This window comes from Salmo trutta, chromosome 40, assembly GCF_901001165.1.
Source record: "Salmo trutta chromosome 40, fSalTru1.1, whole genome shotgun sequence".
NCBI classification, from domain to species: domain Eukaryota; kingdom Metazoa; phylum Chordata; class Actinopteri; order Salmoniformes; family Salmonidae; genus Salmo; species Salmo trutta.
The window spans coordinates 17,857,684-17,872,934 of NC_042996.1; the positions used below are offsets into that span (position 1 = coordinate 17,857,684).

At 44.3% G+C, this 15,251-nt stretch overlaps 1 protein-coding gene across 2 annotated transcripts in view; it reads left to right on the top strand.

Annotated features, from left to right (window-relative positions):
* LOC115180419 (conserved oligomeric Golgi complex subunit 5) overlaps positions 1-15,251 on the top strand; it is a 96,947-nt gene that overhangs the window by 2,250 nt on the left and 79,446 nt on the right. For both annotated transcript variants that reach the window (XM_029742482.1, XM_029742483.1), the window contains exons 4-6: positions 1,920-1,974; positions 2,426-2,495; positions 4,833-4,953. In XM_029742482.1, coding sequence (XP_029598342.1) covers positions 1,920-1,974; positions 2,426-2,495; positions 4,833-4,953 — 246 coding nt within the window. The remainder of the gene's footprint in view (positions 1-1,919; positions 1,975-2,425; positions 2,496-4,832; positions 4,954-15,251) is intronic.

Below are 15,251 nucleotides of genomic sequence, written 5' to 3' on the forward strand. Positions count from 1 at the left end.
CAATTTGCATACCGCACCAACAGATCCACAGATGATGCAATCTCTATTGCACTCCACACTGCCCTTTCACACCTGGACAAAAGGAACACCTATGTGAGAATTCTATTCGTTGACTACAGCTCAGCGTTCAACACCATAGTGGCCTCCAAGCTCATCACTAAGCTAAGGACCCTGGGACTAAACACCTCCCTCTGCAACTGGATCCTGGACTTGCTAACGGTCCGCCCCCCGGTGGTAAGGGTAGGCAACAACACATCCGCCACACTGATCCTCAACATGGGGGCCCCACAGGGGTGAGTTCTCAGTCCCTTCCTGTACTCCTTGTTCATTCATGACTCCAACACCGTCATTAAGTTTGCTGATGACACAAAGATGAGACAGCCTATAGGGAGGAGGTCAGAGACCTGACTGTGTGGTGCAAGGACAACAACCTCTCCCTCAACGTGATTTAAGACAAAGGAGATGATTGTGGACTACAGGAAAAGGAGGACTGAGCACTCCCCCATTCTCATCGACGGGGCTGTAGTGGAGCAGGTTGAGAGCTTCAAGTTCCTTGGCGTCCACATCACCAACAAACTAACATGGTCCAAGCACACCAAGACAGTCGTGAAGAGGGCATGAGAAAGCCTGTTCCCCCTCGGGAGACTGAAAAGATTTGGTATGGGTCCTCAGATCCTCAAAAGGTTTTACAGCTGCACCATCAAGAGCATCCTGACCGGTTGCATCACTGCTTGGTGTGGCAACTGCTCGGCCTCCGACCGCAATGCACTACAGAGGTTACATCTCCCGGGCCAAGCTTCCTGCCACCCAGGAATTCTATACCAGGCGGTGTCAGAGGAAGGCTCTAAAGATTGTCAGAGACTCCAGCCACCCTAGTCATAGACTCTTCTCTCTACTACCGCACAGCAAGCGGTACCGGAGCGCCAAGTCTACTTCCAAGAGGCTTCTAAACAGCTTCTACCCCCAAGACATAAGACTCCTGAACAGCTAATCAAATGGCAACCCAGACTATTTGCATTGGCAACACAGACTATTTTCATTGCCCCCCCCACCCTATTTTATGCTGCTGCTACTCTTTGTTATTATCTATGCATAGTCCCTTTAATAACTCTACCTACATGTACATATTACCTAATTTACCTTGACACCGGTGCCCCCGCGCATTGACACATTGACTCTGTACCAGTATCCCCTGTATATAGCCCCGCTGTTATTTACTGCTGCTCTTTAATTATTTGTTATTCTTCTCTTACTTTTTGTTGTTGTTGGTGTTTTCTTTCAACTGCATTGTTGGTAAAGGGCTTTTACGTAAGCATTTCACTGTAAGGTCTACACCTGTTGTATTCGGCGCATGTGACAAATACAGTTTGATTTGATTATATACAGTATATTTTTTACATAAATGCACTGTAATTGAAGTTTAAAACATCAATGTTTTCTCTCTGCTTCGTGGCAAAATGTGTAGAATTGGTGTATATTAGCTTTAAAGCTGCAACAACAAAAAATCTCTGTGCCCCATGACAAAATGTTTAGAATTGCAGGAAATTAGCCAAGAGGCGGCCCTTTTTAAATGTTATTTTCCCCGGCCCGCGACTAGATTGGTCCAGCCATGCACTGCAGACGTCACGGTAAAACTCCTTGTAGACTATTTATTTGTGTAATGATTATGAGGGTGTCCCTGATGAATTTGCCCCCAAAAGTTTGAGAACCTCTGTGCTGGAATATATGCTGTCATTGTAGTGCTGTAGATATTCCATAGGGGGTGCTGCTGTCACACAATTGGATATAAGCATCAGTGCATCTCTCAGTATTGAAGTGATTGTGGTCTATTTGAACAGAGAATAATGTTTTGTTGCATAAAAGCCAATCATATTTTTGTGTCGTGATATTGAGTGAGTTGTTTGTGTGTTGTTTCTCAGGGGTCCTGCAGATGATGCAGACCAGGATCGCTGCTCTGCAGGGTGCTGTGGACAGGTAGGTTAACCACTGATCTAGGACCAGATTCACATACCCCAAATCTCTATTATGGTGATGAAGAAACATCTTACCCTGTATCAGTGGTTAGGTGTGTTATCTACCTACTCCAAGCTTATAAGAGCATAACACATCATCACAGGGAATGATCAAGGCAAAATATTACCCTTTTGTTTTTTTATTTTTTTATTTAACTAGGCAAGTCGGTTAAGAACAAATTCTTATTTACAATGACATCCTAACCCGGACGACGCTGGGCCAATTGTGTGCCGCTCTATGGGACTCCCAATCACAGCCGGTTGTGATACAGCCTGGAATAGAACCAGGGTCTGTAGTGACTCCTCTAGCACTGAGATGCGGTGCCTTAGACCGCTGCGCCACTGGTGTTCAGAGACCCTCAATAAATCAGACCTCTAATAACAGCGCTCAACCTATTTGTTTTCTCTCGTAGGATAAGGACAAAGATCGTTGACCCCTACAATAAGATTGTAGCCAGGACTGCCCAGCTCGCCAGATTGCAGGTATCCATCCATCTCCTTGTGATTTGAGAGGCATAATACTCTCTGTTGTGTTGATGGTGTTGTATTATTATATGGTCTGGGACTGAGGCTCAATAGCAGGGGGAAGATTGCCTCTCTAGTGTTCATTATTATCAGCACTCTGACAGCATCTCTACTTCTGCACTGGACTTGATTTCCATGTTTATTGGAAAGACATCTGAGGTAGAGAAATGGATCGACAGCATTTTCTTGGGTTTTATTGTCTCTCTGCCCATTTTCAGGATAGGTACTTCAAGTTAGGCGCTGTACATATTGTCAAGGTCACCTAATGTCTCCTGGACAGTTTCCAGGATCCTCCTGTTTTAAATTGTAAAGATGACAATAACCCAGAGTCATATAGAGGTCTATATTCCTGTATATGGCTCTAGGATGTCCTCTTCTGCCCTGTCAATACAATGTAACTATAGAAGGTGTCGGTGTCTCATGCCGTACTGATATGAGTGCTCTGTACTCAATGGTTTACAACAAAGATACTGTGTTTTATTGACCGTTAACACAAATATTATATGACCCCTTTTACTCTTGTTGCACATGCCTGCCATTTATGCTATCACTCCCCACCACTTTGGAGAAAGACATATTTATAAAGGTGATTTATGGAACTGTGCTTTTGGAGGCTGAGCGTTCTTCATACCAGGACTCCTATCTGTTATGTAAAATGAATCTCTTTTTCTTGGTATATCCTCCACTAAATTATACATATAGGCCACATTAAAGGTTTACAACGTTATCTCAACCTTGATCCTGTTCTCAGATTCAAGATGCTATCTTACCCCATGATATCACCATTGAGGTTTTTAGTCCACCATGCTATCAGTGCCCCCCCCCCCCCCCCCCCCCCGTTTAGAAGAAATCAATAAAAAGCAATCGGGTGTTTTTAAAAGGTTGAATTTCTACCCCTGTTAAAATAAGACTTCTTCTTGTGAGCAAACTGACCCTGTCCTGTCTGAGGCTGGGTAGCCACGTCTAGATAGAGAGCGAAATAGACTCTCTAGGTTTACGGGCTCTCAGTCCACACACGCACACTGCCTCCACACTGCAGCTCCGTCGTCTGTGGAGTTGAGGGGAAGGCTTTTTAAAAATGGATGGAATATGGCTTCAGTCCGAAAGGTTACTGTGATTCTAACTGGCTCCTTCCACTCCCATGGCTTTGGCTCTGTGTTAGCTCTGTCTGTCTTCTGATGCTCTCGCTCTCAGCTTTGTCATCGTGTGTGTGTGTGTGTGTGTGTTGTGTGTGGAGTGTTATCATTGTTCTGCACCACAGACATGCATCCTGCAGAGAAGATACTAGTAGCAGGCAGGCATGCCAGGCTATAAAAGACACCTGGGAGCCAGAAATCTTTCTGATTGAGAGGGGGTCAAATACTTATTTCCCTCATTAAAATGCAAATCAATTTATAACATTTTTGACATGCGTTTTTCTGGATTTTTGTTGTTGTTATTCTGTTTCTCACTGTTCAAATAAACCTACCATTAAAATGATAGACTGATCATTTCTTTGTCAGTGGGCAAACGTACAAAATCAGCAGGGGATCAAATACTTTTTTCCCTCACGGTACATATTCTTATTCATTCCTTTACACTTGTGTGTAAAAGGTAGTTGTTGTGAAATTGTTAGATTACTTGTTGGTCGGAACTAAAAGCACAAGCATTTCGCTACACTCGCAATAACATCTGCTAACCATGTGTATGTGACAAGACAATTTGATTTGATTTTAGGGTATGTGTTTGTATTCTGCCCGTCTGTCTGTGTATGTTTCTGTCTGTGTGTGTGTTTCTGTCTGTCTGGAGACCGGTAATGATCGGACTATACATCCAGGGGGAATAGGAGAGTGCTTTGTTTATATTTTAGTCTAGTGTTCGCTCACAAAATGGCAGCTTCTCGGCCACGCACAGATAAAGCATTCAGACAGTCACAGAGGCTCAGGGGACAGACCCGAGGTCTCGGCTGCATCGTTTACTAAGCCCAAACACACTGCTGACCTCTCTGTGTCCTTCAGCCCCAGACACAGCTCCACCATGCTGGTAGACACACGGTTATTATTACCGCTATTACTATGCCCATGGTTGGCGTCATTGTTACTATATAGGCTACAATAGGAAACTAAATACTTGGAAATATCAACAGTGATTTGATTAGAGATCATTTCCAATGAGTGATCTTCAGTCAATTATGACAAAAGAGGATCGTTCCGTATTAGATTTGACGTTCACTCACATCTTGTCATATAGATTCAGAAAGACTGGTTCAGATGGGGTTGTATTTTGTTTGGTTATATATTTTCCTATTTTTCCCAGGTGGCGTGTGACCTGCTGCGAAGGATCATCAGAATCCTGTACCTGTCCAAGCGTCTGCAGGGCCAGCTCCAGGGGGGAAGCAGGGAGATCACCAAGGCTGCCCAGAGCCTCAACGAACTGGGTGAGCGACCACTGCCTGTTCACCTCTGATGCACTGTACTACTGACGGGGCTGCTCAAAGCCTCAACAAACTGGGTACTGTAGTACTGACATGGTTAACTCACCTCATTTGGGCCTACTGTAAAGACAGTGTAGATCAGGGATAGGCATCGCTAGTCCTGGAGTGTTTTTGATTTAACCGACCTGGAATGCCAGGTGTGTTGAATTTAGCCAATCATTGAACTGATCAATTCGCTCAGTTGATCAGGTGTATTTGGAACAAAATCCTGCAGTACCTGTGGCACTCCAGGGACAGGGTTGCTTACCCCTGGTGTAGATGGGGATGAGGTCACCAAGGCTGCCCGATCAGCCTCAACAAACTGGGTGAGTGACCCTGCTCATTCACTCTAACACTACTGACACTAAGGTGAAACTCCACTCATTTAGGCCTCCTGTAGAAGGTGTAGGTGGTGCTGAGATCACCAAAGCTACTCGGAGCCTCAGAGCTGGGTGAGTGACTTGTAGAAAAATGTTTGTACTCTAGGTTGAAGGTGCTCTTTGGTGAAGGGTAATCAAAAAACATGGAGTGCTCTTCATATTATTACTTTTTTTGGAAAGATTTTGTTATATTGAACGTGCTGTTTATAATAAAGACATTTTCATTATATGAAGAGTGCCTTTGTCCTCCGTGTTCTTTTAAGAACATTCTGATTTGACTCTGGGACACTGCTTACGTCTCACTATAGCCTCTGCTTAGAACACAATAGGTTGGTAAATGCTGACGTACTCTTCACTGATTGGTGTAGTCACTTGAAGGTCACTGTTTTTTTAATTTAGTACATTTTATTTAACCTTTTAATTAACTAGGCAAGTCGGTTAAGAACAAATTCTTATTTACAATGACGGCCTATCCTGGACGCAATTGTGCGCCGCCCTATGGGACTCCCAATCACGGTTGGATGTGATGCAGCCTGGATTCGAAACAGGGACTGCAGTGATGTCTCTTGCACTGAGATGCAGTGCCTTAGACCGCTGCGCCACTCGGGAGCCATGTAAGGGCGCCATGTAAGGCTCCCGAGTATGTACGGTTACTCAGGCTGGCTTTGGCTTAAATCAAACCAATGATTGACTGACAGACAGACCCAATGTTCAAAGAAACCCAATTTCCCTTGATTATATAAAGAAACAGCACTTTTTAACTACTAATAGTTTGATAAATAGCTTTACTGCAGGAAGTAGATCCCAAACTCATTATTCATTTCTGCTGCACAGGAACAAGATGATATTATCCCACAGTGCGGATGTCCTGGTATTTACTTTAAGGTGTTTTTGGAGTGCAGTGTTGGCTAAGCAATGCACAGGGCTTGATTAATACCTGACCTATAGGCCAGGCTATAGTCTGTAAATATATTACCCTTCTCTCTTTATCTGTGACAACAAGATAGCTGTGTTTTCCCCGCAAATGGATTTTAAAATGTTATACAATCGGAAACTTTATTTTTTTCCCTGGAAAGAGGAGAGAGTCTTGCTGGACACCGCAGCAGGCCCCTGCGAAACAAGCATAGGGGCAGGCAGACACTTTCTTTACAGGAATCATGAGGATAATGCACTTTACTGTTTGACCAAATCATGGTTTTTGCATCCTAAAAAAATAGGACATTTTTGAGTGACCATGTAGAATGTGCAGCTCGCACCGATTTGACCACTTAAAAAAAAATGTTACTCGCACAGCCAACTCAAAGAGTGGCGCAGAGGTCTAAGGCACTGAGGCGTCCCTACAGACACCCTGGTTCGAATCCAGGCTGTATCACAACCCGGCTGTGATTGGGAGTCCCATAGGGTTGCGCACAATTGGCCCAGCGTCGTCCGGGTTTGGCCAGTGTGGGCCATCATTGTAAATAAGAATTTGTTCTTAATTGACTTGCCTAGTTAAATAAAGATGAAATAAAATAATCAAATAAAAAAGGGGCGCAAAATGCGACTGAATGATTGCAGTCTGTAGGTCTGTTTTCAGGTATTCATGTGGTTGATTATTCCATTCATAGACGCAAACTACTTTAGCGCCTATTGACGATAGAAACTTCTGACCGGAGGAGTTTTATTAAGAGCCCCAATGCTTACTCTAAACATTAATATACATCACTTGTGGTACTGTTTTGGAAACACAAAGAACGCATTTTTCATATCAACAAGAAGTCATTTTCAAAAAACAAAAGGCAAATGAATACACACCTTTTTATAGGGTTTAGGGTTACTGTTTCCGCACGGCCATATCTCCATGTTACAGCGCTTGTTCACGGAAGACACAGCCAATTAGCACAGGTGGTGGTCTGTCTAGCATGCTCTGAACACCTGTGTGTAAGCTAACTGGGGAGGAAGTGTAGTTCGTCAACTGGAGGGCCACAGTGTATGGATCTGTGCAAAACTGCTACAGGAATTATCTTTTTTTTTTTATTATTTGAAAGATTCTTTCTCGCTGACATGAAAGATAAGGGGCATATTAGCATATGTTTTGAAAACCGTTGCGAAAGCGATGGTTGAAGTTTCTAAATGTTAAAACACATTGTCGGAATTGTAGTTGACACGGAGCCAAATGTGGACGTATGTAATGGCTGAAAACCCTACATACGGAGAAGGGTTTTCGAGAGCTCGGGGTTGATTTGCTTGTGCTCAATATTCTACATTTTAGTTACCGTAATTTCCAGACTATTAAGCGTACCTGAATATAAGCCGCACCCACTGAATTTAAAAACAAATATTATTTTGAACATAAATAAGCCGCACATGTCTATAAGCCGCAGGTGCCTACCGGTACATTGAAACAAATGAACTTTACACAGGCTTTAACGAAACAAGGCTTGTAACAAAAATAAATAGGCTTTAACGAAACACGGCTTGTAACAAAAATAAATAGGCTTTAACGAAACACGGCATGTAACAAAAATAAATAGGCTTTAACGAAACACGGCATGTAACAAAAATAAATAGGCTTTAACGAAACACGGCTTGTAACAAAAATAAATAGGCTTTAACGAAACACGGCTTGTAATAAAAAATTAGCAGTAAGCTTTAGTTGTCTTTTTGCACTGAGTCAATTCCTCACGCTGCTGTTTCCAACGTCTTATCATCGACTCATTAAGACCAAGCTCCCGTGCAGCAGCTCTATTTCCTTTTCCATCAGCCAGATCAATCGCCTTCAACTTGAAAGCTGCATCATATGCATTTCTCCGTGTCTTTGCCATGATGAGGGTGACAAAATGACTACCGTAATCAGAATGATGGGAAGTTTGAGAGGGCTCGATTTAATCTAAACAGTAAACAAAAAAGTTGTTTGACCTTAACCCGTTCGGCAATTTCATTGGTCTAATGAAAGCTTCATGCTGCCAAAAAACTGAGCACGTCACAGAATGTGTTTTTTTGGAGAAAAAAAATTGAAAGCGGGAAAAATCCATATATTAGCCGCGTCATTGTTTAAGCCGCGAGGTTCAAAGCCTGGGAAAAAAGTTGCGGCTTATAGTCCGGAATTTACGGTAGTTAGTTAGCTATAAAGTCATTCAGGGATGCAATTTACCATTCAGTGTATGGACAAAGTATTGTGTATGGTAGGAACACCAGTCCATGGTATAGTCTCTGTATAGATTGTAATTTGTTTGGTATGAAATTAACCACGAAATAAGATCTTGTTTTTTAATGTTGAGCAGTGTGACCATCTCTGAATGTCTCCCAAATGGCACCCTATTCCCTATGTAGTGCGCTACCTTTGACCAGCTCCCTTTTGGAACCCTATGAGAGCCCTATGGGCCCTGGTCAAATGTAGTGCACTACATAGGGAATAGGGTGTCATTTGGAACGCAACTTCAGTTATCACTGATTGTACCAAACGCAAGCCAAGTAGGCTAACAGAGAACAAGATGCGTTCTGTGGCGGTTTTCTACACTGCTGGTGACTCAACACTGAATCTAGTACTCTGTCTGCCAAGTGCACTATGCAAATGTGTTTATATGCTGTGGTTGGAGGGACTTTTAACATTAACAATAGTCTTCATTATACTGCAGTACCTTGACAGGGATTCCAGTGAATTTCTCCTCAGAAAGTCTCATTGCATTTAACCAATGCAGGGAAAGAGAGTAGGTAGAGAAAATCAATGTCTCTTTCAGAAATCGCATCGTACATATTTATTAGTTCTACTCCTGTTTCTCCATGCATGTGGATCATGTGGCTTTTATAAGAGCTAGTGTACACACACACACACACACACACACACTCGGGCTGTGACGGTCATGGAATTTTGGTTGACAGTAATTGGCCAGCCAAATGACCCCGGTCTCTGTAATAACTGTTTGAATAGCAAAAAAACCCTACATTTTATGCCCATTTTCGCCTCTCCTCCGCTCCTGACTGCATGTGCTGCCGTAGAAATAGAATGAATAGAACCGGCGTCCCCATTTAAATCAATGATGGCATACTAGGTGGATTGGTGGTCCACATGATCCCATGTGGCTCAGTTGATAGAGAATGGCACTTGAAACGCCAGGATTGTGAGTTTGATTACAACGGGGGACCAAAAATGGGGAAGAAGTATGAAAACGTACTGTAAGTCACTCTGGATAAGAGTGTCTGCTAAATGACAGCAACAACAAAACAACAACATTGCGAGTGTACCCTTAGGAGCGAAGCAGGAAGCAAAAGCAAGATCCGGACCTATCAATATGTGCTGTGAATTTGTTGATTCAACTCAACTGACATTACAAAATATACATTCCATTGCATGAACCACATCAGTTAACATCATTTGCATAACCATGGAAACGATTGCATCACCATACCAGGCTGCCATTGCGAGTGTACCAATGAGTTTACCAGTCAAGTCGCCAGGGTTAGAAGTTCCAAGCGTATTCATTCTATTTCTATGTGTGTTGCTGCTGCATTGTCAGGGGTGCTGCCTCGTTTGCTACAACACCTTGCTTTTTTCAGCAAGGAGCAACAAAGTTTTGTGTTACGAATGCACGCTGTCCTGTCTTCAGTCAGCTGTTCCTTCCAAATGATTGATTTGTATTTATTTTTACGGTTGTGACAGGTTTTTTTTATTTTCATGACGGTCTTCATCCATAACCGTCGGTTATACGGTAATTGTGCCAGCCCTAACACACACACACACACACACACACACACACACACACACACACACACACACACACACCAAATAACCACTGACGCCAGGGCCTCAGAGTAAGATATGGCTTTAACACACACACACACTCCCCCACATATGACTCACTGTCCTCTCTATCACACTAAATAAGATTAGTTTGGTTGTTGACTCAGTTGTAACTTTTCATCCCGTAGAGCTGATTTGAGTGTGTTCAGTGTTTCCCAGCTCTGTCAATACCAGAAATTGTTATTGTGGAGGGTTTCAGGACCAATCCTGTCACAACTGTATTTAAGGGTGAGAGGTGGCGGTAGGCTACTTTTAGGCTAGCCAATTATCTACTGTACAATGAGACTGGCAAAGCACAATGAATGGCGACCTCGACACAAACTGCCACCTGAATGGTAGACGGAAGCTGATTGAGTCACTGTTCTCTTGTTGGCATCATGCTGTCTCTTTTTTACATTTATTTAACTAGGCAAGTCAGTTAAGAGCAAATTCTTATTTTCTATGACAGCCTAGGAACAGTGGGTTAACTGCCTTGTTCAAGGGCAGAACGACAGATTTGTACCTTGTCAGCTCGGGGATTCGAACTTGCAACCTTTCGGTTACTAGCCCAACGCTCTATCCACTAGGCTACCCTGCCGCTATCCTACCTGCTATCCTCCTCACCCTCCTCCTCTCCCTCTTTCTTGTCTCTCAAGACACCTCCCTGGTTGTTTTCCCTGTTTTTAGCAGGCTTTTCAACGGAGCCAGAAATCAATCTCCAGCCAGTCATTTTCCGCCCCGGCCGATCGGTCTTCAGTCCGCTCTCAGCCCCCTTTCTTCAACTGCCAGGACATTATAATCGGCCTGAGTTACAGGCCTGATACTGCTGCCGGCCTAATACAATCACACAGTACAGCACAGCACAGCCTAATGTGATTTGGAGTGCTTTCTTCTGTCAGCCTGTAGCATTGGGCAGGTAGTAGACGGAGGAGGAGGAGGAGAGGGAGAGAGTGAATAGGAGGAGAAGAAGAGGGAGAGCAGGTCAGATGGGGGATGGGTGGTGGTGGAGAAAGAACAAGAGTGAGTAAACAAGGGATGGATGGTCGATGGAGGGATGGAGGAGGGGGGTGACTGGGGGGTGAATGTAATAAAGTGATTGAAGTGGATGCAGTGGCGGGGTGGAGGGGAGAGAGAGAGAGAGAGCAGCATGCTGTTGTTGAGGAGGGAATCAAAAGCTGCTATTCCCTTTATTTGCATTGATGTTGGACTGTAGCGTAGCCATCTATTGTAGGATTGGGTTTGGCTTGGATCAAATTTACTACAACGTTCAATATCTGCTACGTGAATCTGCTACTTATAATGGAAAACAAACTATACTGAACAAAAATATAAACGCAACATGCAACAGTTTCAAATATTTACTGAGTTACAGTTCATATAAGGATCGAGATCAGGCTGGGGTTTGTGGCCTGAGAAATGTTGGCCCAATCCTCTTCAATGGCTGTGCGACGTTGCTGAAAATTGTCAGGAACCGGAACACTCTGTCGTACACGTCGATCCAGAGCATCCCAAACCTGCACATTGGGTGACATGTCTGGTGAGTATGCAGGCCATGGAAGAACTGGGACATGTTCAGCTTCCAGGAATTGTGTACAGATCCTTCGACATGCGGCCGTGCATTATCATGCTGAATCGTTAGGTGATGGCGGCGGATGAATGGACCTCAAGGTTTTTGTCACGGTATCTCTATGCATTCAAATTGCCATCGATAAAATGCAATTGTGTTTGTTGTCCGTAGCTTATGCCTGCACATACCATAACCCCACCGTCACCATGGGGCACTCTGTTCACAACGTGGACATCAGCAAACTGCTGACCCACGCGACGCTATACACGTGGTCTGCGGTTGTGAGGCCGGTTGGACGTACTGCCAAATTCTCTAAAGCGAAGTCGGAGGTGGCTTATGGTAGAGAAATTAACATTTAAATTCTTTGGCAACAGCTCTGGTGGACATTCCTGCAGTCAGCATGCAGGAATGAGACATCTGTCGCATTGTGTTGTGTGACAAAAGGCCATTCTAAAATGTGCACTTGTATTGTCCCCAGCACAAGGTGCACGTGTGTAGAGGTCATACTGTTTAGTCAGCTTCTTGAAATCCCCCACTGTCAGGTGGATTGATTATCTTGGCAAAGGAGAAATGCTCACTAACAGGGATTGTAAACAAATGTGTGCACAACATTTGAGAAAGAAGCTTTTTGTGGGTATGGAACATTTCTTTTACTTCCGCTCATGAAACATGGGACCAACACTTTACATGTTGCGTTTTATATTTTTGGTCATTTTTATTTTCAATCAGACTGCATATGACTTTATTATCGAGCAATAACCCGGTGGTATTGCATTGTCTCATTTGACTCAATATCTTTGACATATTTTAATCCACCCGTGTCTATGTCGTCTTCCTCTCATATCTCGGCTTTATTGGTTTCCTCCGCTGTGGGACCACAGCCCCTGGGTGTCAGTCAACGCAGATGAAGTGTCAGTCACTGTGGTAACTGTCAGTCACAGCAGCCAGCCCTAGAGACCAGCTATAATGACACAATGGTCCTGAATGTCAGTCAGACAGCGGCTACTCCCATGGGAGAGGTGGGGAATGGAAGGCGGGATAACAGAGAAGAGAGGGAAGATTGAATAAAGGAGGGGGGCCAAGAATGGGGATGGAACGGCAATTCATTGTGTTCAATTCATTGGGAAGTGTGAGTGGCATGTGGCAGTTGGCTAAGCCATTGAGAGGCCCAGCACCACACCACACCTCTCCTCAAATGAGCTAGACCCTTTTTGGTCATACACAACAAATGCACAACAACCTTTTACATAACAACCCTGGCACACAGAACACTCCAAAACACTAGAACACGCAGGGCCTCAGGAATCAAAAGCCCTCCTCTTATCAGCCATGTGCGACCCTGGGCTGAGTGTTGGGTGAGAGGGAACAGAGGAGAGAGAGACATACTGTATGGAGCGAGTGAGAGATGGAAAGAGAGAAAGGGGGCCTGGTGTGCAGTAAGTGAGCTAAGAAGGTGGGAAATGGTGTGGTCCAAGGACCAGAGGTGGATATTTCAGTCAGATAGGCCTACTCCGAGTAGTTTTCCAGGTAGCGCCTGAGATGACATAAAGGATTAAGATGATGTCACCAAACACCCTAGGAAGTATTCATGAGAAGTCAAACCAATTGTTCCAATCTTATCACTTAAGTTCCATTCGGCTCCGCAGCTGGCAATGCTGATAGGTCTATATTTCCTGAAGAATGTTGGTGGTTTTGACATCTCTGTCTAGGCTCATCTTTCTTCATCTCATTCTAGAATAGAATTATACTCCTCTCCGGTCTGATGACTCAGAGTTCTGTGAGACTGATCGCTTTATACAGGCGAGATTACTCTGCTACTTCAGAGAGGAGAGCGGTTCAATGTCTCCTTCTCGGCACTCTACTCATGTAGACCGATAGCCGAGGCCTATATAAAGAATAGGCTTGATGTTTCCGACCAATGAAATGTAGCCTGGAATCTAACCTTCGTGAACCTGTGCGGTGTGCACATCCTTTATGTAGGCATAGAAACTCAGTCAAGTTGTGAAGATTGTGGTAGTGTTGGTTTGTCTATGCATTACTCATCTACTTCATATAGACAAGTGGTTCTTGCCTTCATTTGGTAATGGCGCTTGAGGAGCGAGCCAACCTGTAATGAACAGTTAGATGGGTCTTCAATCAACTTCGCCAAACCTGCCTTTAGTGCTGCTTGCTGGCAAACAGCCAACCAAGTACCCCGGCTTATTATTGTCTCTTAAAATGCTTTTGAGGAGACTCGGGGCCATTCGATGAGGGATCTAAAACAGAAAGCTTGGCTGCATAACATACCCAAAGCATACAGCCGCTCTATGACCTCTACAGAGTGGCTGTATGACGCCCAGCCAAACTGTTCCACACAGTTTCTTTTACACCGGTCTCTTCCTGACCTCACATGGTGCCTCGACTGATGTGGCATATGACCACACCCCACAAGTTGTTAATATCCCCTCATCAAAAAAACAATTTCTCAAAGGAAATGTATCCTATTATCTCATTGGCCGAGAGACATGAGCGGGATGTTCATTTTTACACACACTTGCCCAGTACAAACATCGCAAGGACATCTTGAATGGCAGAATGTGTTTAGCTGTGAATGCGTTACAGTATATCACTATTCCCCAGGTCGTTGCTGTAAATGAGAACGTGTTCTCAGTCAACTTACCTGGTAAAATAACAGCAAAAAACATATGAGTCATACAATGGTATAATAAAGCCAAGTGTTTAACTTTAAGTGTCCTGATCCAGACATTTCTCACATCCCCCTCCCCTTCCTAGCATCTAGATGTCCTCTTTCAGCCGAACAGATTGCTAGGTACAGTGCATAGGTATTGTGTGACGGTGACAGCATCTCTCCGACACAGAAGAGGGAAAACCACCATGACCTTGCCGTGTCATGACGGTGGCGGGAAGGGAGAGTGATTGTGATGCATCGCCTGCCACAGCCACCTGTTATTATCTAGCTAGCAGTCCTAGCCTTGGTAATCAGAAAGCATCAAGCGTGGGAGAGAGTGGGAGAGAGGGGAGCTCGGCAAGGGCAAAGTCAGGTTTTGTGGCGAGTGTTTTGTATCAGTACCTCATAGCCCATGACCAGACCGCTTCACAAATACTCCCCCCCCCCACTTGCCCCAGCCTTGCTAAGTGCTATGGACTGCAGTAGGTCCGAGTCCTCGCTCACTCGCTCACTCACTCACTCACTCACTCACTCAGTGTCCTCCAACTCCAACCAGAAAACACAGATTGATTTGCCAGTTGGCCTCAGTGTGATGATGAAAGGAAGCAGGCTCCAGTTTTGGCAGCCATGTTGTTCTCTTCACCCCGGTCTGTGGCTAGATGTCTAGATAATAAGAGAAGCAGCATAACAGCTGTGTTATGGCCGGTAGAGCAGCTGGATTCACCTCAGGATAATGAGGCTACAGGCGCTGATTATGTGTTGAAATCACAAGGTCACGTCTTAGTAATGCTGTGATTAGTTTTCAGATTGCAGCCTCTCGCTGAGGTTGTAAAGTGCTGCTGGCCTCTGTTTCTATCCCTCCATCTTACACTAAATCACACATATAAC